The 26,280-nt window shown below is 41.4% G+C and overlaps 1 protein-coding gene and 1 pseudogene across 1 annotated transcript; one reads left to right on the forward strand and one right to left on the reverse strand.

The window, feature by feature from the left end:
• Window positions 1-6,196: 6,196 nt before the first annotated feature.
• Window positions 6,197-17,351, reverse strand: LOC109467182 (annotated as a pseudogene).
• A 1,016-nt stretch (window positions 17,352-18,367) lies between these two features.
• LOC109467152 lies at window positions 18,368-25,722 on the forward strand. The gene is made up of 5 exons (XM_019765094.1): window positions 18,368-18,466; window positions 20,366-21,275; window positions 21,566-21,749; window positions 22,679-23,501; window positions 25,335-25,722. The coding sequence occupies exons 2-5, from the start codon at window positions 20,589-20,591 to the stop codon at window positions 25,720-25,722; spliced, it is 2,082 nt and encodes a 693-aa protein (XP_019620653.1). The 5' UTR covers window positions 18,368-18,466; window positions 20,366-20,588.
• The last annotated feature ends 558 nt before the right edge of the window (window positions 25,723-26,280 follow it).

Here is a 26,280-nt window from a genome sequence, read left to right on the forward strand (position 1 = left end):
TGCAGGATATTTTTGTCGCTTACTTGACCCTTTCTGCCCTTTCCCGCATTGCAGAATGCACTTAAGCGAGAGGTAATTACGGTACAAAAATAGGTCTTACTTCAAACTTATGGTAAAAGTGCTCTTCAAAACTAAAAGTACCTAGGGGGAGTATTAAACCTTTATATTAGAATGTGACATTAAAGACATTAATAAGAAATTTTAAAGACTCCACTGAAACATCATGGCAAGCAGGGGAGTGAGTTGGGCGGTAAAATGCCCATATCATCGACATGTTTCACCCAGGGTGAGACAAAACAGTTACACCCTCTACAAAACGCCATGGAAGCCTTGTGAGCTGTACAACATTATGTCATAAGTATATCAAGATCTTTGCTAGAAATTTCAGGCTTTTAACCAAATTTACACAGCGACTTTCAAAAACTAGACCATTAAAGTTATGATACTGTATGGGCAAGTAGCCTATTAGTCTTAGCTGTGTTAACATGCGCTTTGGTAGGGCACAGACCACGTCAGAGTACCAGAGTTTTTAGAAACCATCCATGTCAAATTTAACCTGGCAAGAATTCATAATTTCATGGACGGAAATCCCGTCGTCTCGGACTTGGCTGGACAATGTGACAAACACACACTCTTTCCCACAGGTAAGGAGCGACAAAACAGCTAACATTTTTACAAAATGCGTTAAAAAGCACCACCGGGGTTGTATTAGCAGCGGTACAGTAAGATCTCTTGATCGGTCTCCTCACAAATTAGCAGATCTGACAAAGAGTTTTCAGCATTCTAGTTGTAATATTTTCTGCAATGGAATACTTTTTAGATTTCTTTTGCAATGGAATTCAAATGGCAAACGACAGGTTCTTATAGGTATATTAATCGATGTCCGTGGGGCGAAGTCGGTTTATGTCAGCTCCCCAAGCTCTGTCCAATCCCCAAGCTTATAGAAGAACTGGGTGCCCGCATGTATATATATATATATATATATATATGTATATATATATATATCTTACTATTGTTAGATTTGCGTAAACTTCAATTAGATTGGTCAAATGTTGTGGTGTGATTCAGTTTCTATTAATAGTGGATCATACCAACTATTTTGTTCTAGAGGACGAAAGATTGCCTTTTACAAGACAGTCATATTTGTACCTGTAGACCCACTCCTACAAGGCAAAAATGTTACAATGTCATATTTTTTGTTACAAAGCTGTCATTAGATCATAATGACTGTACATATTTCTATGCTATCGACCATGTCATTGACAGGGGTTTGAATGTGTTAATTCAAAGCAGTGAATGTGCGACCTGACGGATTAACCACATGCATGCATTCGGCACGACGCAACCGATGAACCTGAAATAATTTGGACAGATTTAAGATTGATGGTTGCCCAGATAGTATCGTGCCAACGTAATTAGCCAGTTTGCCACAGTGAATCAACGATTGTGGTTGGTCAAATACCACGTGGTGTGAACAGAGCGTAATTGGTCAATTAGCTGGGAAAGGCAACGTTCGCCCAGTAGGCAGGCTAACTCCTCGGCTCTAGGGCCAACAAGTCCCGGGGGTCCTTTTATCGCAGACCCCACCCCCACCCGTCTTTAAATTTTCTTACACTCAAAATGTTCAGAGTTTAGAAAGGCAATGTTCACACAGGCGTAAAAATTCAAACTTGCCCAAGAAGATCTCTGAGACGACCGCGGAAGTCTGGTCTTTGTTGACAGGTGGTCAGACGGTATTCTTTATGCTTGTGTCAATGAACAAAAAAGCATCATTGTCACAGCTCGCGTTTTAACATTACATTTGAAGTTGTGAAAAACTAAACTAGAACAGTAAAACTATACTGTATACAACAAGAACTTGCTAGTCTGAGACGTGGCGTGCTAACGTGCGCTTCGGTTCGGAGCATACCACGAAGTTAAAAACGTCACGGAAATCATGAACTCATATCTATATATATACACACAGTAAACGTCTGCAGAAATCAAGTCTAAAGCTTTGATTTAGGCTTTAGGGCAGAACGGGTTTTGGGCAGTACTAGAGGGGCGATCAACATGTCGCAATCTTTCGCGCAGCTAGTAAAACCAATACCACTCAGCGCACTTACAATATTATTAGGATAACAAGGTTTTCACCAGAAATTCCAGACTTTTGAACAAATAGTCAGAACCTTCCACTACAGTGCTACAAAGTCAAGTCCAAAGCCTGGACAGAGAGGTTTTGACCGCGAAATTGACGAGGAATCCCGATGTCTAAAACGAGGGGGGGGGTGTATAAAGTTGAATGCACTAAGAACATTAAGTGTAATAGAGAAAATGGACAAAGACAGGTACTTACAGGTACGTTCAGTTCTGTCGGCGAAGCAAAGTCAGTCTAAGTCAGCTTGGTGTCAATTTGTAGACTGTAGAGAAGAACGAGCTGATGTCTGTTATATGGGTGTTCGACTTCATTTTTAGATTGACGTAATCGTTAATGCCATTCTTATCAATGATTGTGATTGGTCAAATATGAGTTTAAACTTAGTTCAGGTGTGTCATCGCAGGCACCGCGTGCCAGGTACCACAAGGAAACACGACAAGAAAACTATTCGAGTGGAATTTTCCTCCTGAGGCTACAATTATCATTACAGACGTAGGCAGGTGTGTACGGTATCCCCCCCCCCCCCCTTTGCCAGATGTAGAGCCTGCGATCGCTAAGCAACCGGATTTTTGAAAGGTCATCCACGCAGACCAAAAAAAGAATTTTCTTTTGTGTGTTTCATTTTAACATGACAATAAGGCCTGTTTTATAAGGCCACCCAACAAAAGCCTAACTTTAGACACGCGTCAGCCCTCATGCCGAAACCAGTGGAAACCACAAGGTATCACTGTTATGCTGTCAAAACAATGTCAAAATCTCAAATCAATTATCTTCCACTGAGAGCTTCACTTTATGACAAAAAACGTACAACTTCGGTTCTTTATGCATGGGCGATCGGAAAATTGTTTCTGTAGGTAAAAAGCAGTACAGCTAGAACTGCCGGTAATGTTTTCAGGGGCATTGGTGTGTGCGTGTGTGTGTCTGTCTGTCTGTAAACACGATAACTCGAGAAGGCTTAAATGGATTGGCTTCATACTTAGTAGGTGGGTGAGACCTCGAAATGATTAGATTTTGGGCGACTTGTTGTGGTACTGCAGCAGAACTTCCGGGTTTGATATCTCATGATCATATCACATGCTAGGGTCACGAAATTTGGATGGTAGGTAGGTCTTGTGCTGGGGAAGAAGTGAAGTAGGTCTGGGGCCCCTAGCAACTTGCTCAGGCACTGCAGTGGCGTTTCATTAACCGTTGTCCTGCTGACACAAAATTTTTCAATAATTTCATGTCTTAATTAGATCATAGACCCCCAATTTTTTTTTTTTGCCCTGCAGTGGCATAGTTATTTCCGCATTCGTTGCGTTTCGCTGCGGTGTGAATCGTTGCACGAGAAATACCCCCAAATCGTACCTACACAGGGTGTTATATAGATGGTACTGTATGTGCAGAGCGACATATGTTGCGCTCAGCAGAACAAATATTCAAAAGAGGATAAATCAAGAACCAGTTAATGGATCGTCGTGATTTTTTGTATGTAGGCTCTTGATACTATTATTTTGGTGACACCTGATAGTTTGTTTCTTTTATGAGTGAGAGTTTTGGGCAAGATGCCACATTTGTGACTCCTGTGAGGTTAAAAAACTACCATTCTTTGGAACAATAATATGAACACAGTCATTAGAAATTGTTACAATATTGTTACAGTGAATGGTCGACAAGACAAAAAGACACAGACAACAGATATGTGACCCCATGACCACGCTTTATTCCTCATGTACAGAACTCCAGATGTTTCCTTTTTTTCTTTACAAGACATAATACTGTAACGGGGGTGCCCTAATTCCGACCCATCCCTAATACCGAAGTAGTTTGAAAAATCCTTGTTGCGGCGTTATGCATGGGAGCACGTGCCTAAAAATAATCACAAGAATGGACAATGCTTTTGTGTTGATATCGGTAATCTCACAAAGTTTGTTTTAGTTCCTGCACTCCGACAACAGACGAGTGAAAAATCTGTGTGAATTCGACGCTTGTTGGGCAAAGGTTAGTAATAGCGCAGGCGCAGAGGGCCCAGTTTTAGTATATAGAGATGGCAATGTAATGTAGAGTGTAAAGAAGTCTTTTTGGTGCGAAATGTTGTTGTTTTGGACTTGGATGTTATAGGTAAGGGTTGTAGTATTTTCATTTTGGTGAAAAAACAGACTTGCAGCCATGTTTGTGTTGTCTGGCTCGCTGAAGAAGATATAGGTTTACATGCGGTCATCAGCTGTCCAGAGGGGTCAGGGGTCACTTCTCAATGTTTGGATACAATTCTTACATGGTTTAGATGCGTAGGATTTTTTCATGTTTGGGGAATGGAGACTTGAGAGGTTTGACTGCCCTGCCAATGTATGTTCGTCAAGGTCTAAAACTCAGGTATATGAATTTTGACCACGTTGTTTTGACGAAATTCCCATATATTAACATAGGAAAGCCCTATTACTAGCCTGTGCCCTGTTTGGGGGTTGACGAGCGTGTCAAAAATGCAGGTTTTGCTTTTCAAACAGCCACTTTGGAGCAAGTCGCGTAATCGTGAAAAGAGGACTTGTTTGGGACAGAAAACAGTTGTAGATTGTTTTAGTCATAATTTGTGTATTATAATTTCTAAACTCTCTTCTCAGATCGACCTGTGTTAAACACTAGGTCGGAATTAGGGCACCCCTGTTGCGATAGAACGTTCCACTGGCAAAATGACCAAAAAACTGCCGTGCGTTTCGTGAACCATTACGCTTGGGTGCAAGGCGCTACACTCAAGTGAAATACACAGCTGTGCAGCTTTAATCGTTGTGATCTTTATCCAGTAGTGGCAAACTATTGGACATGCTAAAACACAGGGCATTTCAGAACTTCACAAAAAAAGGTAACAAAACTACAAGATAGCAGTATAGATAGCCCATCAGTCCATTAGGTTTTTAAAACAACATGACTGTCCATTACCACAGATAAAACCAACAGCATGGGTTCATTTTACCTCTCCCTTGGGAATCAGCAACTTCACAGAAAAGGTAATAGTCTAATTTTGCACTCGATGGAATTAAAGGATAATCGACACTCACTCAAGCTGAACAGTAACAACAGCCTCTTCAACATGTTGCCCTGCTTCTCCAGAATTCACAGTAACACACATTTGGCCCAACCCCTTATAATTACACTCAGGCCAGGGTTACCTACCATTTTGCCCTGCTTTCCAAAAGTAACAGTAACAGTAACTGTCACACCTCATTTACTTCCCCGCACACGCCCGACCACACCCCTTATAATTAGACTCAGGCCAGGGTTACATACTCTTTAACATTTTGCCCTGCTTTCCAAAAGTAACAGTAACAGTAACAGTCACACCTCATTTACTTCCCCGCACACGCCCGACCACACCCCTTATAATTAGACTCAGGCCAGGGTTACATACTCTTTAACATTTTGCCCTGCTTTCCAAAAGTAACAGTAACAGTAACAGTCACACCTCATTTACTTCCCCGCACACGCAACGTTAACCACCCCCCTACCGGGCGGTCAGTGAGGAGATTCGCTTTGGTTCAATATATCTAAGTATTTTAACGTTTCATACCTCAGAAGACCATGAATACATGAGATAAGAAAGGGAGGTTTGAAAAGCAGGGCAAAATGTTGAGGAGTATGTAACCCTGGCCTGAGTCTAATTATAAGGGGTGTGGTCGGGCGTGTGCGGGGAAGTAAATGAGGTGTGACTGTTACTGTTACTGTTACTTTTGGAAAAGCAGGGCAAAATGTTGAAGAGTAGGTAACCCTGGCCTGAGTCTAATTATAAGGCGTATGGCCGGCGTGTGCGGGGAGGTAAATGAGGTGTGACTGTTACTGTTACTGTTACTTTTGGAGAAGCAGGGCAAAATGTTAAAGAGTATGTAACCCTGGCCTGAGTCTGGGTTGTGTTGTGTGTGAGTAAGTAGGTGTCCATTATCGATTAATTCCCTTGGGTACAATATCAGACTGTGTTACCTTTTTTGTGAAGTTCTGAAATGCCCAGTGTTTTACTATGTCCAATTTCTTGCCATATATATCTTTATCTGTCAATATTATATCTCATGTTGCGCGGGTTTTTGGTCAGATAAACTATTACCAAAGGTCTGTGCGTTTGCATGGAACATAGGTCGGAATTAGGGCACCCCTGTTACATCTTGCCTATCTACATTCTACAACACAGCACAGCGGTTCTCTTGTCAACAGAATTTCTTAATGTTTCCGTGTTTGACTTGAAGGTAGTATTGTAATACAGTACAGGTTTAGTATTTAGAAAGTTTACAAACAACGATTGCTCGGATAACTACCAAGAAATTATATACTTGATAAGCACAACTGCAGATTCAAATACACCATATAACATAGAAATGATGTATTGCAGCATGTATTTATACAATTCGGAGGGTAAAATGAATTTCTTTTCAGTGCTTTAACTTCTACAATTTTGTAGTTAGTTAAACCTAATCCGTCCATAACTGACAAAGAGTCAACAGCACAACAGACTGTAAGTGCTTAGCCCACAATTTCTAAATATTCACCCTCCTGCAAATCTATGGTGATCTCGTTTCCGTTGCTTTGGTGGCCGTCTTGACTTGAGTAGCCTTGGTCGGGATTCTCGTAGTCGTCGTCCCCTTGATTCACGCTACTTCTAGCCTGATTGTACGGGGGGTTCAGACTGGTGTATCCACTGGAGGCCTCCATGGTTTCTCGTGATAGAGCCTGGTAAGCCTGACTCTCGCTATGCTCGGTTTGTGTCGACATATCAGCGTGATTCAGCGGTTGAAGTCCCATGTAAGTAGGGTCAGCAAAAGTAGCCGGACTTATTGTCTGGTAGACTGGATCCTGTGGAATAGTGTTCTCTTGTTCCTGTGTAGTCTGACGTGACAGCCATAAACTACATCTAAGAGGATGGAGGAATGGATAAATGAATTTTCTTTTACACAACCTGTAGTACATCTTACCTTTCTGACGTTTGGGTGCCTATTAGACACTTTCCTCAGAGCTTCTTCTGACTGGAGTTCTGTTTCTCGCAGGTAAGTATAAGAGTTTTGCACTGGAATTTAAGGGATTACAGTGCAAAAAAAGAAACCTCGATAAAAAGCCTAAAAAACGCCCAAAAATAGGCCAGAACCCAAACCTCCGCTTGGACAGTAAACTACAGCCAGAAGATTTGAGGAAGGTGTCTGATAGACACCGAAACGTAAGCAAGGTAAGAGACACTATATCTTATATCATACCAAACTAATGACACTATTTTCGGAGGATGGAGGAATATTCTGCCCGTTAAAAGTGTTGTTACATCTGTCTAGATGTATGTCTCAGGTCATATTCCCAAACTCTCAGGTCATATTCCCGGACAATTAAAAAGAAAATTAACCGTGAGTACTATTTGTGCACCGGGACATTATGTCTAGCGGACTGAATAGACTTTATGATAAATACAAGGACAATAACAGCAACATATTGTTGATAAGAATTGTTTGTTTTTCGTTAATGCAAACAGTCGGGCCGGATTCCAGTTTTAAAATTGGACCTTGACATAAAAGAGCTTGTCATAACGAGGTATATTTACAAAGAAATATTACATAGATATTGTCACATATTATATCAACATAGATTATGCTGACAATAAATCACTTCAAAGCTGTTAATGAAACCGATTTCTAAAGGGAAATATTTCTGAAGTCAAACAGATATGTTTGGTGAACTTTCTCTACCAACATTATTTCTAACATCAGGTATTGGCGAAAGGAAAGTTTTAACTATTGTGTCTGTCTTAGCTACACAGATTATATGGCCTGGTCACATACATTATAGTTTGAAAATATATTCATAATACGGAATGGTATACATGTATAGTGTTTGTGATATGTGTCTTATACTTACTTGTGGAAATGGTGTAAGATCTGAGCGCGGAAGACCACGGACACGATCACAAGAACTGTTGGATGGAGGGGGGGGTTACGTTAGATATGAGAAAAAAACTCAAGTTGGCTTTGAAAAAGTGTTTTGTGGTTTTATTCTTGCTTTATGTGTAAAATATTTCTTTTACATTATGAATCAATTACAAAAAAAAAAGTTACTAGTGTAGAGCAATGTACGGTCAGAGGTTTAGATAACGTGAAACGTTTTCCTCCTGTCTTTTCCAAGATACATGTAGCTGTATAAATAATAATAAAAAGAATGATTTAAAAAAAATTAAAAAAAAGATACATGTACCTGTTTCTTCATTACCTTCCCTATGTTAAACACCTGCCGAATGACGAAACTTGGCCTTATGTGCAGAAATTCTAGATGTGGCTTGTATCTACTTTTTATTTTAATTTTTGGCGCACATAGAAGGGCTGTAAAGGTGGCTACAAAACTCTCCCCAGAACTTTGCCTGCGCCTGGCCCCCTGCATGTGTACCAGTTGATGTACTTGTACTTACCCAGCACGATGCCCAGACAGACAAGTATGGCTGCAATGGTGGCACCGGGGAATGTTGGGGTGTCGTGGGGCGAGACGCAGCTCTGACCTGTTAGGGAAAAGCGCATAATTTATGACGAAATCCTATGTGTTAGGGGATAGCGCATGATTTGAAAAGACCAATGAACACAAACAGGGACGTCTACGTATTTTCTACATCTAGCAAATGGCATAACGCATCAGCGATGCCATTAACATTTCAAATAAAATATTCAATTAGAAATAATAGCAAACTCAGGTGCTTTTTGGCATTCTACAACCATGCACACATATAGGAGAATAGTTGCCTAATTAAATAAACACTTATGTAAAATAATAAAAGGAAAATGTAATAAAGAATATTATAAAGAATAATGTTCTTCTGCGTAAAAACACAATGTACATTATGTGGTTTGTAAGGTAGAATAGCCTCATAGTATTTTCCTGTTGTATAGCATTGTTGCACAATTGAACAACTGTCACGGTGCAAAGAGGTTTAGTATATAGCATGCTTATACACAATGGTATCAGAAGACAAAACATAATTTTCCGCAAATTGATAGAAGTGACTCGTTAAAAATGTCTAACTCACGGTTCATCACTGCTCCTGTAGGTTGGTCGGGACATGTGCAGTTGTAGCCCGTTACAGATTCCCGGGTCACAGGGACTATCCTTACAGTAGTCTACCTCACTGCTGCAGTCTTTCCCCTCGTATCCTATTTTACACTCGCAGATGAAATCACCGATGCTGTTCTCACAGCTGATGGAGTTCACACACATTCCGCTAGAGGGACAAATCACGTTTTAGATGTGCCATTCTATTCCTAAAATGGCAAATATAAGAAATTCAAAATATTGTATGGCTTATATACATGGGAATGTATGTGTATTGTTCTGTCAGAAATTTTTGATACACGAGCTATCGACTGACAAAGTATTACGAGTGAAACTCCTTCCAACTTGACCTGAAGCTCAATCTGCGTTAACCAAAATTTTCCAATTCCTGCCACACTACTGCTTTCAAATACTTACAAACACAAGGAAACACAAAGGCAAGCATATCTAAAGCGGAACGGGTTACCTGTTACACTGTTCACTACATTCGTCGCAGTCCTGTCCACAGTCAACGCCCTTGTAGCCTGGTGCACAGCTGCAGTTCCGGCCTGTCGGGCTAGGTGTCGGCGTGTCCAGTTCGATACACTCGGCACCGCTCAGACACGGGAACTCGTAACAGTTCTGAATAACGGAACAGTTCTTTCCTGGAACGGCATTGAACTGAATGATTATCTGGGCGTTGCAACATCGCCCAGTATAACGTGCTCCTGTATGTCTAAACTGCACATACCTATGGGGTACTGATTCAGAAGTAGACCCTATTTAGAGAGCTTTCAAATACACTGTTTTTCAAAGGGACGGATACATGTATATGGAACCCAGCGGATGACTGTTAAGATTCAGATAACGCAACCTTTCCCAGTAATAAACCTGTGTGCCCAGTCAATCAGCAAACACATCAGAAGAACAAGAGTTCCGAGACATCATACCACCATGACCATGGGCTTGACATGTAAATGTATTCATTAATTATGCAAATGACCTCTACATAAACATAATAAATGCACCGTGATATTAACTTTTGATTAACTTACACATGCTCTTCGAAGTATGAAATTCCCATTATTTACTACTAAGGAGTCATAGAATTTTGAGATTAATTATGCAAAGAAGGTCCGTATTTGCATAATTGGTACCTGGTGATATTCCTCCTGCCATAGATTATAAACATTTCATGTATGCCCCATGTAATGTCCCATGATGTAACACTGGAATTACCGAATTTTCTCATTAATTATGCAAAGTCATAGTTTGCATAGTTTGCATCCAATAATGCAGATCTCTGTCTAAGCTACCCACACACTAAAATCATAAAAATACATTGTTCCTTTGTGAATCTGCTCTTAAATGTTTTACCAGAAACCCCCCTGCAATTCCAGAACAAGCTGTTAGGGGGACCAAACCCACACCACTTATTATTTGCAGGAAAAGCTATCTACAACTAAAAAAAATCAAGACCATAGCATGTCCGGAACAAAATATACCAAACCGAAAGTTCTGCTGCAGTTCCAACATTAGCCACCAGGAGGCCCAAAATTGACCTTGACCTTTGCGTACCCACATACTAAATATCATTACAATCTATACAAGGTTCAAAAGTTATGCTGGCTACAAATGTACGGAAACACAAACACACAGACAGTCACACACGCACACACGCACACACACACACACACACACACACACACACACACACACACACACAGACACGCCAAAAACAATACCTCCATTTTTCATGGAGTTAATAAGCTTCCTGTACCTTTGTACTGTTCGGGACAGGTGCAGTTGTAGTCGGCAACCCCGTCCGTGCACTGCGCGCCGTTCTGACAGGGGTTGGGGCTGCAGTCGTCGATGTTGTAGCAGACGAGCGGGTCTTGAGACCGGACTCCGTACCCGGGGAGACACTCACACACACCCAGGCTACACTGCTGACCCTCTCCAGTACACATGTAGGACTGGCAGCTAGCCGACTCCAGACAGGTGGAGAAGTCTACATCCCTGAAAGAGAGAAAAAATTCCGAAACCCTGCTGGCAGAGGCTGATATGGTACCACTGGCTGAAAGGGTGAAACTGAACACGTTAGTAACCACACAGAAGGCAGTTCGCCACAAAATAGCTGCCTACATGTCGAAAATGTTCAAATGACTGTCACCCTCAGAGTTCGTACTCGCACTGCCACGAAACAGCTCTGCAGCTTCGACCCTCACATGCTGGACACTCCTAAAGCACCTGTGGAAAGGTCTTATTTTAAAGCCTGCAGGACCAAGGTCCAGTACTGTGGAACATATACTGCAAGAATTCTGTTACTTTTTTTGGGGAATATATAAATGAGAAATTTTCAATACAAAATGCTTCAACATATCAAAACACACAGAAAAACAAGCTGTTTAATTTCAACATTATGTTCTGTTCCGACCTGCCTGCGCTATGCTACCTGGTAGATTTTACCCCATCTTCATCATGGGAATGAAGAAATCGTGAATAAATTAGGGTAACTGACCTGGCCGCCTCGTTCTGGTCCCTGAAGTTGATCAGCCTGGGCGCCTCCTCCACGGCGCTGTACGAGGCGAACCTGAGCTCCTCCAGACAGCCGGTGAACGACCGCCGCACCTCGATGGAATCGGACAGGGCCGGGTCGTTAACGTCCTCCAGTCCGCCCACGTACAGCTGCTCCGCGTTCAGCGCCTGGGCGGTGTTCTGGCTTCCACCTGGCGGACCAAACAAGAAACTATCACAATTCTAAGAAATACACTAAGAAATGGAACAAAGAGCTTGTCACATCTGGACCAGTGTGTGCACAGTTGAGAAAATATTCCGTTGAAATCTTAACCATATTCAGACCGCATAACATAAAAACAATTTCAATTTTATTAAGAATAGTCAACATAGCAGGGGTACATAGTACTCCTGAATTGTGTGGACTTTACATATTATTAAGTATAAGAAACGCACAAGACAATTACATACAAGAGTGGGACATGAAACAAAAGAACACGGGGTCTGCATTTGGCTATTGTACAGTCTGATTGTGCAGTGGAGGAACGAGTTATACAGTCTGTTTGTCCGTGCCTTTGGCACCGTGATTCCGCCAGAGTTCCTGAAAATTCTAATGTTCAAACCAAATTACGAAAATCGATTAACTTATCTTATTAATATAAAATTGTTGCCAGATATGTTTCAGGAAATGTCAATGTTTGGTTCTAGTGCAGGCCGTTCTGATGCTATCTGATTATGAGATGAAAGTTGTCGCGGGCCTCAAAAGTCCAACGGTCTGAATAGAGTGAACTGCCGCCCAAGACTAGTCAACTGGCAACAGAACTATTATAGGCAGGTAGGTATGCATTTGACAATGCATTTGGCATATCAAAAAATTAGGGCTGCTTGAACAATAATATATAGCTGCAAAATAAATGATATGTCAGAGAACTTACCAAAAATTACTTGGGCAATGATATTCCCAGCTCCATCACGTAAGGTGGCCACGTTGCCTGCTCTCGTCACTGATACTTCTTGCATTTCGCCATCATTGAAGGTTGTCCTGGTAGTTTTATATCTAGTGTCATCGCCACTTCCCTGGTTTTTAAAATCCACGAAAACAAATACTTAAAAATGAAAAAAAAGGCAATAATTGAGACATAAATTTATGCCCTATACACATCCCTAAACTTCGCCTCAACATGTTCTGAGAAAGCAAAAGCTGTACGAATAAAATCAATGAACTAATTTTAGTATTATAGGCTATTGTTAGCAGTCCTATTTTTGCTCCCGAGTCCTACATGAAGAAAAAGAAGGTGCCTTTCCACTTCTTGCGGAGCATAGGGGCGGTGCCAATCTCCATTTCTGTAGCCCTTGGGTCACACAGTTGTGCAAGCTCTACAGCAGGGGTCTGGCAGTGTTGTGCGTTTGACCTTCCCATGCTCTTTCTCATAGATGCAGAATGTTATACAGAGACAGCTGCAGCAGTATGTGCTGGACGGGGTTTAAACTCACGACCATTTACAAAGCGAGCACACAATGGAGCTAATGCACCGGTTCATTTGCGGAGAGGATGTAGGACTCGGGAGCTAGAATAGATTTAGTAACCAAACTAGGATATTGTAACTTACGATTGTATCTTAGCTGCAAGTTGCAAAGTGTATAAAACAAGGTAAACCAAAGTAAGCCTTACCTCCGTGTTGAGTCGCAACACGAGCGCCCCTCCCTCAAGGTACAGCGCCAGGTACGCCGGGCCTCCGAAATAGAACAGGAGACCGTCTGGAGCTCTGGAAGACAGAGCGTTATGGGAGAATTAGACTAGAAAAGTCACATACTTCTGCTTCGGTAAAATCGGTAAAATCTATTTTGAGGTGATGTTAGTTGTAGACGACCATACAAAAGTCCATGTACTTTTTTGTTGTGTCAATAAAGAATCTGTAATTTTAAGACGAAAATCAGCGTCTTTACGTCATCAGGTTTTACGAAACAGGCATATTGTTATCACATCTTGTCCTCTAAACCCACTTGGTCCTGAACTTGAGGCTGATGACAGTGTTGGAGCGGGGAGTGTTGTCGATCCTCATTCGCAGGTATGACGTGACCGTGGTGAGAGTGACGACGGACGGCGGGAGACAGACGACACACCGGTCGGACACGCTCAGCTGACTGGAGGGGTTGTTCAGGTCGATGTTGGCCTGCCCCGCACGGATAAACTCGATACAGGTGATGGGGTAGGCTTTCAGACGCTGGGTGTTCAGCTATGAAGGAGACAATAACTTTTTTACCCGATGGCTGTTGGTCAAACCATACAAATACAATGTTTATCAATTCGTGCAGAATTTGAAAGAATCATTTTAACTTCCTTTACAAAGATGGATTTGCGGTAAAAAATATGTTTAATGAGGCTCTTGCCTGGGTGCCATCCTACTTATATAGTCCATGATAGATTGCTACAATAGGAAGCCGTAGTTAATGGTCCATGATAGATTGCAAAAAATAGGGGGCCGTAGTTTACAGTCCATGATAGATTGCAACAATAGGGAGCCGTAGTTTATAGTCCATGATAGATTGCAAAAAATAGGGGGCCGGCGGTAACTACGGAGGATGGCACCCAGGCTGCCGAAGCTCCACGGAACTCACGAACTCAGTACAAATCCGACTCATAAATACCACAAGAGGCTTGTCGTAGCAGTAGCTATGTACTACCTCAAATTCACAAAACCAGCTTTTAGCAGCATCTTCATTGGCTGGAATTTTTCTATTCGCCTGTGCACTACTATTGAACAGCATTCTCTTCAGAGAATTAAGTCAGTGTAGCCTAACGCAGCTTTCAACTTCATGTGTCGATGACAAAATATAGTTAACACACGAGGAGCATTACCCTGAGTTGATCGATAGCTTCATATCCGCCAATCAGGGTTTCTCCGACGAGGATGCTGCGGCTGAAGTCCAGGTTGACGTCGACGTCCGTCAGGATCTCGGGTGTGTAGGAGATCCCGTTAATGATGACCCTCGTCTGAGCATTCAGGGTCCTCAGACCTGTGATGGTGACGTCATGGGTCTGGTTCCGTGGAACCTCGCCAACGTACATCTGTGCGAGAACAGAACGTTTATAGCAAATGGGGCTCACGATTGAGACTGCGCATGCCCATTGTCAAAGGGTAAGGCCCCCGAGACGTTAACAAAACACGTCTGAACATGTTTTGCTTACATCTGAACACGTTTTTTATTTACTTCTTTTAAGAAGACGTAAACAAAACATGTTAAAACATGTTTTGTTTACGTCTAAACAATTTGTGTACGTCTGCATGACTTGTTTACGTTAGACGATTTATTTACGTCTAAACATGTATTGTTTACGTCTAAACATATTTTGTTTATGCCTGGATATGCTTTGTTTACGTCTAAACGGCTAAACGCCTAAACTTTGGTTTACGTTAACTTTGAACATGTTTTGTTTACATCTGAACATGCATATGTTTTGTGTACGTCTGAACATGTTTTCGGAGAACTTCACTTTTGACACTGGGTATGCGTAGTCTCAATCATGATCTTGCCTATTGGCGCCAGTATATACCCTTTAGAAATCTCAACAACAATTTTAAAGGCTATTTAAATCGCGCTCCTGGCGGCCGGCTCGCCCCACAATTGCCACCACCCCCATTAGGGAGAACACAGACTACGGCGACGCTATTTTGTTGTTTTTTAAGGATGCTGTAAGGGATTAGATTTCTAGTCAAAGTTAGTAAAATATTACAGAGGGTTTTCAAAATTACCTCCGCTGGTAATCCATCTATCGATGCCTCGATGTACAGTCTCTCATCGTGGACTCCCAGGGCGAAGAAGTTCCTGCCCTCCCCCTGCTGGTAAATGAGCACGCCCTTGTTGTTACAGTAGCGGAACCTGAACTCCAGTCTGTTCTCGGCGCCCACTAGAACGTTACTCCCCAGGTTCCACTTCAGGTAGCCGTTCTTATCTATGTACTTCTCACATCTGGCGTGTTGTACGGATGCTATCAGGAGAACTGTGAACCAGAAAGGCGTAAGACAATTATTTGCTGACAGTTCTTACCTCACCTCACCTCACCTTACCAGTCCCATAGCTGTCAGCTGAAGGGCCAGCTGAGAGTTATGATCGTCATGAAATATAGCCCCGGTGCCCTCTTATCGTGGAAGTTTTACAACAAGATTAGCCTAGAGTAAAGAAACTAGTGAAAGGTTCTTTGTGTGTACTTGAGCTTTGAAGTGTTCTATTCCTTTGAGCGTCAAAAGTTGCCCAAAATATATTGGTTGCTTTGACCTAACAGTGAACATTCTTCTACTCGATCAGCTTAGTTTAGTACAGCCGGTTTGTAACTTCATTGTAATTCTATTTATGTTACCGAGGGAAAACATATTGTTTTTGCTCCATTTCTTCTTCTCCAAACACTAACCTCTGACCGGGCCAATGACCTCTTTTGTTTACGTCTGTCACCATAGTAACTGGTGCCGTATGGTCTGTACCAACACAACACAAACAAATGTTGCCTGCTTACACAGTAACAAAAAAGTGTTTACCCCTAATGATATTAGGTAACAAGTGAGAGGTACAAACGGTTGGGGAAAACAGGTAAATTTCACGGTAGTAAAAATTAGGGCTGAAAACTTCCCACGTCCTTTAGAACCGATCTGTGTTCGATCTGGGTAATTCGAACCGAACTCACGTTCCATTTGGGGGTCACCTGCGGTCATTTACAATAAACCCATAAAAGCAGTGTATTTTCCCCTACGTGCAACACTTTTCTACAGATAATAACCGTTTCCTGGATAGTACATGTACGCTAGCGCTATAATTTTGTTGGGGGCGTGTAATATGTAGCGAAGCTACTGTCGTATTCGAAGGTGACCTTGACTATTGTAATGCTTCTTAACGCCAATGCAATATCATTAAACTTCTCCCCATTCTGGGGAATTGCGTCTCGTAAATTTTCTTTAAGTCTTGATATTTTTTTATTTAACATTTCATGACCAAACAAGATGACAGCACTCTGAAGTTATATCAACTCATCTTATGCCGCCACCAACACAGAGTACAAATTCAGGACAGGACAATACTCATTTTCACTTCAGTTCAGTGAGGAAAGTAGTTTGAAGTGCCATGTTTCCCATGGGTACAAGATCGGTGGCATGTCAGGACTCGAACCTGGGACCTCTTGGTTCCGAGTCGAGCACTAGTACGCTACGCCACACGACCCCAAGTCTTGATATTTGTTGTTGGTTGGACGATAGATCGATAAGAAAAGACAACATCCCCTTGTTTGCATGAGAGACACATACTTGCATCAACACGTCAAGGAACCAACGAGATACAGGATCGAATAAACTCCAACAGTGGACGACCTCATTTTTAGCAATGAACCTGAGTGTTGTAGCCTAGCTGAAAATATACTACAACTAATCGTACGTGTGCCTGCGCCGTTTAACAATAGAAATGTACCGATCCTGCTCGTATACGTGTTGTAGTCGTATCTTGGACGAGTGTTATAGGATAGTTGGAAGGGTTAGGTGGCAAAAAGACCAGCAAATGCCACTTACCTGTAAAAAGTTGTAAGCTGTTCTGTACTCTAACGCCAAAGAAAAACATGGCTGGACTAGAACTTAGTAGAAGTTTGTGTGTATTGAAAACCTCCTACTAGTTTCGCAGCTATTTCCTTGTGTGTCTTCGATGACGTCACGTCCTTTCCCAGAATGCGTTGCGCCTAGGAGTAAAATCTCCTCATTTGCATAGTGGTGGGTTGGGGGGGGTAGAATTTTGCGGCAGTGCGATTTTGCGACAGTTTCTATCAGCGTGCGAATTTCCAACGTAAACAATGGCTTGCAATCGCAACAAATCGGTAAGTGAGCTACTAGTCTGGCCCTACATGATATGACTCCTAAAACTCATATAGTTTGGCCGTACATACAGAAAACAGCGTGTGTTATGTAGAATACATTCGCATATGGATGAATTTATTGACAGGATGGACCTGTCAATAGTGAAAAAAATTCTGTTATTGACAGGACCATCCTGTCAATAGTGCATTTTTTTCTGTTATTGACAGGAAAAATCCTGACAATAGCGAAAAATCTTTTGTTACTGACAGAGCCTTCCTGTCAATAGCAGGAAATCTTCCACTATTGTCAGAATGATCCTGTCAACAGTGCATTTTTTCTGTTATTGATTGTCAATACTGCAGGTTTTTCCACTATTGACAGGATCTTCCTGTCAATAGTGCAAATTTCCATCATCGACAGGATGGTCCTGTCATTTATCCATAAGCATGAGGAGACCCCCCCCCCTGCGTAATGCATCCTGGGAAGGGGAAACTCGTGAATTCAAAGGGAATTCCCCTCCCCTAACACCTTTGCGCTGTGCATCATTGAAGTTACATTGGCATATGCATATGAAGGATAAGTGGAATACCGGGTCTGACTGTTACATCTTATAAGTACCTTTGTAACTTTGTAAATTAATTGCTCTTAGTATGGATGAATTTAACTTGCTAGGCCAACAGATTCATGACGTCATTTTGATGGCTATCAGTATTTTAGCTTTAAAAGCTGCAGAAGGAAAAGGAAACACGTACTAGAAATGACTAGTATGTCTTCCCTGTCTCTTAGAGCAATGGAACATTCCAAGCGGAACCCCCCCCTTCCCTAACACCCTTGCGCGCGCTGCATGACGTAATGGACAAAACAGGTTCCACGTATGCTGGTTAGCATAACCTTGGCTTAAAATATACAAGTGCCGAGAACAACACAGACCTCACAACGTTGAACAGGTTTGCACGATTTACTTATCAAGGTATGCAACAAAAACTTTCTAGTATTGATACATATACTTTACAGATACTTGTCTTGGCCACAACTATACTGGTAGAACTAATATAGTGTCTACGAGAGACCTTCGCAAACATACTGTACTGTATTGGTGTATACAATTGTAACAATTACAGATATGGTAACTGGGTATTGTAGATATGATACACATATATCGGTCTACTGTTGACATGTTGCGACAAGTACAATGCAGTTCATATGTACCAGAAATCTATCGGTAGGTACGTTGACTTAACACGAATGTGTTGCTAATATCCTAGCCTACCCCCCCCCCCTCCCTCTCACTAAAGTAACAAAGAAAACAACTGTCTACCTACCTTTTACTGAACGGAAGATTCGGAAATCCCCATTAGGTATAAAATCCCCCTACAGTACCACACATGGGGATTTCCGCTTTTATTTTGGTTAAGACAAAATAGCTTTTTAGCCTGAGGTTGGAATGTGTTTATATAATCAGCACAGGACGTGAAATTGGCTGTATGTTTTCTAATTATAGGCTAATGTATGGAAGAACGATCTCCGTTAGTCACAGTCTCGACTATGAAACGACAAATGTCTCTAACCATTCAGGACCCTATTGATATGCTATGTTGAGGTTTGCTGGTACAGAATCTGTACGATATTCATCTGCAAACATGCACTACTATATATAGTACCTCTGGATGTTGGTAGTGGTCGATGTGTGAGCACACAAAATATGCACATTATATTTCTTTATATATAAAGACTAAGCTTTAACTTCCAACACTAAATACAAAATATTGGGACTTGCCCCAAATTTTTGGTTGACTCCATCGGGATTATAGACCCGTCTACTGTTGGAACGTGACGTCAGAAACCAGGACCATAATAGCGGGTCATACGTGACAGATAACTTGTGTCGCCCCCCGTCTCTGTTCAGAGCTCACAGACCTACTACTGCTACACCGTTCTGTTACTTGCTATGTTTCTCGAAACTTGACCCCTGACCCTCCAAAATATTCTTACTGACGACTGATTGTTATTTTATGACGATTATATATTTTTTTGTTTAATTGTATTTTTACGATTAAACAGTTTTAGCTTCATTTACTATATTGTTATATTACTTTCTGCATTTATTATAAGGAGGCTCCCTTGGAAAGCAACCTGCTATTGACTGAAGGGACTAATAAATGAATAAATAAAGAAACAAATGATGACTATGGGATGTGTCTACCATGACGCCTTACAGCACTACCAGGGGTAGAAATGGGACATTTATGTTAAATTGCCCGAATAACTTAACTTTTAAAAAACATAAAGCAGAGAAAATGTTTGGGAAATTTAAATCGTGAAATAGAGGTATTAAATAACCTCGCTGGACACTAGATAAACAATGCTATCTTTTGAAAAAAATTACAAAATGTATAATTATGCATAATTGCCCTATTTGATCACTGCCCGTTAAATTGTACCTCTCTCTATGACAATGAAAAAAAAAACGTTATATAGTGTAACCACTAAAAAAATATCTGAAAACTTTAAGAAAAAGGAATTGAAAAATTGAAGCAGGTGAACGATCCATATTTGTGTTTTGCTACGCGCCCCAAGCATTGCAAATGGGAGCATGACCAATTATTATTATGTAACTATTTAATCTATTACAACATAACAGTGGCGAGTGTGCACCGGTAAAAAACACACACAAAAAATTACATGTTTGCTTGATTATCTGCTGTTGGAAGGTTGGACTGGCGTATGTTTTTGTTTTGTAGAGAAAGAAAATGAAGTTTTCATCTTGTTTCTTGCTGTACAAAAAAAATGAATGATACTCCATACGCTACGTTACTTCGTTAGCATAGAACTTTGTGTTTATAATTCTTCAATTCCAATTTTTCCCTAGATGGCGAAATCTAATCCTGTACGTATACAGCGATGCCCGGAGAGCCCATTTTAGTTTGAATCTGTTGAATTTAGATTCTGCACTATGTATAAAATTTATCCATTTATATGAAAGCTCACTGAGTGGATGAAACGGCAATGTTGGACACTCATTAGTCTACATAGTATTAGATACGCACATTCGGATTACACAAAAGAAGAGTGTGACAACCAAAGAAACAGGTATGGCAAATGCAACGACAACACTGTCGACAGTCGCGGAAGAACTTCGGGAACTGGACCTGATATTTAGGAGTGGATCTGATCTGGATTTTGTTGAGAAGGGATACGGACGTAAACTAATTCAAGGCTTGAGTACTCAAAACAACATTTTGGAGTGTGAGGCCTTGAAAAGTCTAGGAGATCTGTACCTGCAGAAAGCTAAGATGAACGATAATAAAGTAGAGAACTTCTACAAAGCATGTTCACTCTACACAGAACTCTTACAATACTACAAAATTAACGAGGAGAAGCAAGTTCTTCAACGTCGAATCAGTTATGCAGAGAAATGTACGAAACTGGTACATAATCAACTTGCTCCCAGAAATTCAGGCAATACGACATTGGCTGTATCCATGACATTGCATGGCATAACAGAGAAGACAAGGATTAAAAGATACGGTATGATGCCATTGGTTGAAAGTTATACAGAATCCTTTGTAAACGCTGTCGTGGAAAGAAATCAACGTCTGCAAACAGAATCGTTAAAGAGTATCGGAGATCTGTACCTAGAAAAGGGAAGGGTTGGTAAGGACGAGGCAGTCTTCACGAAATCAGCCGGTCTGTACCGAGCGGCGCTGGACCGCTGTGAAGATTCAGACGGCAGAGAAACACTGAAGCATCGCATCAAGTACGCGGAGAAAGTACGAGAAGTAGAAACAAGGGTAGGAATCTGACCTCTTTCCTTTTTCGGCTTTACATACTATATATTGACATATTTTCCATAGATGGATCGTCAATCTTGTTCAAGTGGAAAAGTTGCTGCAAAATATTATATCTTTTGACTTTATTTTTAAATCATTGATTTACATATATTGTTGAATTGTTGGTTAAATATTTATTGCTAATTAAAAGACTACATGTCATTATGTATTTGACGAAATTGTTCTAGGAAGAATTGTGCTTTTAGTTCTTCTTAAATTATCCCCCTTCCGCTTCACAGAAAGCCAGGAAACGCCTGAAAACAGGCCCATCACTGAAGAAAGTTGGAAGTGACAACTGCCTCACGTCTCCCCCCATGTCGTACGAACAGCACATACAGAAGGGCTGCAGGGCCCTGCAGGCAGGGGACCTGGACACGGCAGAACACAACTTTGCAGCTGCACTCAAGGCCGTCCATGTGAAAGGTATGTCTTTGAAAATACATGTCTAGAATCGATGTCCCTTGGTGCAGCAAGACAAGACTAGGAAATGTTATTTTTGGTCGTTAGTAATTGACATGGCAAACAAACGTACAGTAGACTGCAGTTTCGCAACCTCACCCGACCTCACAGCTTCAACAAAGGATGTTGCAAAGAAAATATCATGAAGGTTTTACAATTAAGCCCCTTATCTGCACAAACTATTTCTTAGTGATCGTCTTAACCCAAAGAGGCCTTATCTTAGAGGCGAAGGCTACTGTAGCATGTTCTTATTTAATTATCGCAAAAGCAAAATAGGCCATGGTTTACGCCTAAATGCCGCATCCCAATCATTGACTGCAATAGAATTTCCTGATACTATGCAAATGAGGTTTTCATTTACATGTTTCATATGGTGTTCCTTTTTTTTCAGTTTAACATGTTTCACATTTTGGATCGCACTGCAAAATCCTGTCTACTATACTATTAATTATACTTAAATTAGCATTTAATTATGTCAATTATCACTAAAGCTATCGACATACAAAATATTAATTTCCTGATTAACTTTCCTTAAAGTCCTGATCATAAATTCATTAATTCAGCCTCCAAAACAATTCCCAACCCACTTCTCAATCAGTCTCTTCGCGCAGTTCCGAAAAAATCTCCTACGGGGCTTAAGCCTACGCAGCATTTTGGACATCGTAACCATATAAATTCAAGATTACGAGGGATCAAAGACAAAAGTCATGTTGTAGTACGCTAGGGGACTCATATGCTGTCGATTCTGCAGTTTGTCAAAACCTACCAACATCCTAAATATTGTAAAGATCAATCCACAACTTCTCGAGTCCTACTGCTTACGACACAAACGTAGCCCGGAAAACGTATCCTTGTTAGCGAAGGTAACAACTTGCAATTTTTGTTTCAAACAGAATCAAATACAGGTCAGCACTGGAAAGAAGTACAGCCGCTTTGCAAATTGACCGATGTCTTCCTGAAGAGAGGAATGCAGTCCAAAGACGGAGGTGATTTCACCAAGGCTGCAGCACTCTGTAATGCAGCAGTGGTGAGATCCAGGGCAGAAGACAGAGAAGATATCGAGCAAACGATTCAAACTATAACCCATTCGTTTGTGAAGCACGTCTTAGGTTTGAAATTAACGGTACCATACGATGACATAAAGAAACACAAATCAAAGTTATCAGAATGCCGTGACTATGTGGTAGAAGAGATGAAAAGAATTGAGAAACGGAGAGATCCTTACTGCCTTGATGACGATGACCCAAGTATTATTGAAGTAGAGAGAAAGAGAGCAGAAGCAATCAAAACATTGTTTGACACAATTGTTCATCAAAGAAGAACATTCATAGCCAGCCTTGTAGGTGAGTGCATACAGGTAATGGGCCCCCCTCCCTGTAAGTACGCCATGATAGGACTTGGTTCACATGCCACAGGACTAGTAACGCCATACTCCGACCTAGAGTTTGCTCTTTTGATAGAAAAGGAAACGGAGATAATTGTGGACTATTTCCACAATCTCACGCACTACCTCCATCTGAAAGTGATCAATCTTGGGGAAACCATCCTTCCGGCCATGGCGATCAAGTCTCTCAATGACTTTGAGTCAGATAACAAGCTAGATGACTGGTTCTACGACTCTGTAACGCCGCGTGGGTTCTCTTTTGACGGTGCAATGCCACATGCATGTAAAACTCCACTAGGAAGAGGCAAAGCTAACCACCTTATCCGCACCCCACAAAACTTGACCAAAGTCCTGGAGGACGATGTTACACTGCATTTGAAGAAAGGCTACCACCTAGCGACAGTGTTAGGAAGTGTCTCTTTTATTACTGGGGAACAACACTTAGTCGATGACTACAAAGCTGAATGGGATCAGCAGCTGAAGAAAAATGGGAGAAAAATTGCAAAACTGGTAGCAGACGCAACGTTGAAGGAAAATACGCAAACATTTCAAAAACAGGATCTGACTGCCAGGCTGCTGGACGTTAAGAAAGATATCTATCGATTTTCCAGCCTTGCAGTGTCTTGTTGGGCACTACTTTCTGACATACAGCCGACAACAATATGGGAGACTGTCCATAAAATGCACAAGAGAAGAACCATCAACGACAAGAACGCACATCACTTAATGGTGCTGGTCAGCATCTCAGCAGAACTGAGACTACGAACATACATGAACAATCATGGTCAAGTAGAGAACATGTCAGCTTTATCTTCAATCGCAAATACTTCTGATATCGGAGAAATGTCAAGAAAGGTATTTTACGTGTCGAACACGAAACAATTAATGAGATACTATTATACAGCAACGCCACTTAAGCGTTTTGTTTCACGCTTAAGAGAGAGGCAATCAATAGCTACAGATGAGTCGTTGATTCTATTTGACAACTCCTCCAGACTACGAGCAGAGGTCTACACAAGTCTGTGCGACTACCAAAAATCAAAAGAATACACTAAACAAGCACTAGAAGAAGAGATGGTCAAACATAAAACGGGATTTGTTCATCCTGATATCGCGGACATACTTAGCGCATTGGGAGACATCTGCATTCATCTTGGAGATCACGAAGAGGCCGTCTACTATTTTGAACAAGTACTTGAGATGAGTCGGAGTTTCTGTGGTGAGATCACTGTACATCATGTCATTGCCGCGTCTCTTAGCAATTTGGGTAATGCTTGGGGATCTCGTGGTGATCACATAAAGGCTATCAGCTTTTATGAACAGGCACTAAAGATGAACCGGGACATGTATGATTACGACACGTTACATCTTGACATCGCAAATTCACTTAACAACTTAGGTAACGCCTGGATGAACCTTGGTGATTACAGAAAGGCCGTCAGCTATCATAAACAATCACTGCATATGAAGCGGGGTCTCTATGGCTACAATACCGCTCACCCTGATATCGCCATGACACTCTACAATTTGGGTATTGACTGGAGGAACCTGGGTGACTTCAAGAAAGCTATTAGCTATGATGAACATGCACTGCAGACGAGGAGGAGTATCTATGGATTCAGCACTGCACACCCTGACATCGCCCGGTCACTTGACAGCTTGGGTATTAACTGTGGAGAGCTTGGTGACCACAGAAAAGCTCTCAGCTATCATTACCAGGCACTGCAGATAAGGAAAAGTATTTATGGTCCCAGCACTGCACATCCTGACATCACCGCGTCGCATAACAACTTGGGTAACGCCTGGAAAAGCCTTGGGTACTATAAGATGGCCGTCAGCTCTTATGAACAGGCACTGCAGACTTGTCATAGTATATATGGTGAGGGAAAAGCACATCCTGACATTGCAAGGACACTTAACAACTTAGGCAACGGCTGGATCCACCTTGGTGATCCCAGAATGGTCGTCAGATATTATCAACAGGCCCTGCAAATGTATAGGAGTATGTATGGTGAGAAAACTGTACATCCTGACATCGCCTCCGCAATCAACAACATGGGCATCGCCTGGAATTACCTTGGTGATCACAGAAAGTCCCTCAGTTATCATGAAAAGGCACTGCAGATGAAGCGGACTATCTATGGCGAGGGCACTGAACATCCTGACATCGCCTCGTCACTTAGCAACTTGGGCCTCGCCTGGAGTAACCTTGGTGATTACAGAAAAGCAGTCAGCTACTATGAACAATCACTGCAAATAAAACAGAATATCTACGGTGAGGGAACTGAACATCCTGACATTGCCTACATACTAAATAACTTGGGTAACGCCTGGAGTGGCCTTGGTGATTTCAGAAAGGCCATCAGCTATCATGAACAGGCACTTCATATTAGACAGAGCGTCCATGGCAAGACCACGCCACATCCTAGCATCGTCAAGTCACTTTATAACTTGAGTGTCGCCTGGAGAAATGTTGGTGATCTTAGAAAGTCAGTTTTCTACCATGATGAGATGACATGGATGGAAAAGATGATTGAAAGCTACAGATACTGACTTAACCTTTGATCTTACCAACTTTGTGTCTCCTCACAATACCCAAATAGCACAAAAAATTTTAGTACTTGAAGGAAGCTTTTTTATTAATATAAAAAACGCTTTATAAAAGGTTGTTGATCCCCCCTTGGAGCATATATTCGCGGTTATCCACACACTATTCTACAAAGCGGAAACAATCATTACTGACCCTCAAGAATAGAAGAGAAACGTCACGTTTTACAGGCGTTAAGAAAGTGCGGGTATTACACTTGGGCACGGATAAATAAGTACGCCGATCTTGAAGATTCAGAAAGCCTCCGTGATGTGTACACGGAGGGATGAAAATGTGATTATTATTACTTGCGGCTAGAAATGTTGCTCTGGAATTATCACACATGTACCGACTGTTTTCTGACACTGTGAACTATTCAACATTTTAATATTTCCTGAAAAAGGCGTTCGAGTAAATTTCGTTCTTTAAAAGTCTTCCAGATCCCATTGATTAAGCATAAAAGTATCATTTTTTGGACTTTATTACCTCCATGAAAAATGGAGGTATTGTTTTTGGCGGCATCT

Source organism: Branchiostoma belcheri, unplaced genomic scaffold, assembly GCF_001625305.1.
Source record: "Branchiostoma belcheri isolate BF01 breed outbred unplaced genomic scaffold, Haploidv18h27 scaffold177, whole genome shotgun sequence".
Classification (NCBI taxonomy): domain Eukaryota; kingdom Metazoa; phylum Chordata; class Leptocardii; order Amphioxiformes; family Branchiostomatidae; genus Branchiostoma; species Branchiostoma belcheri.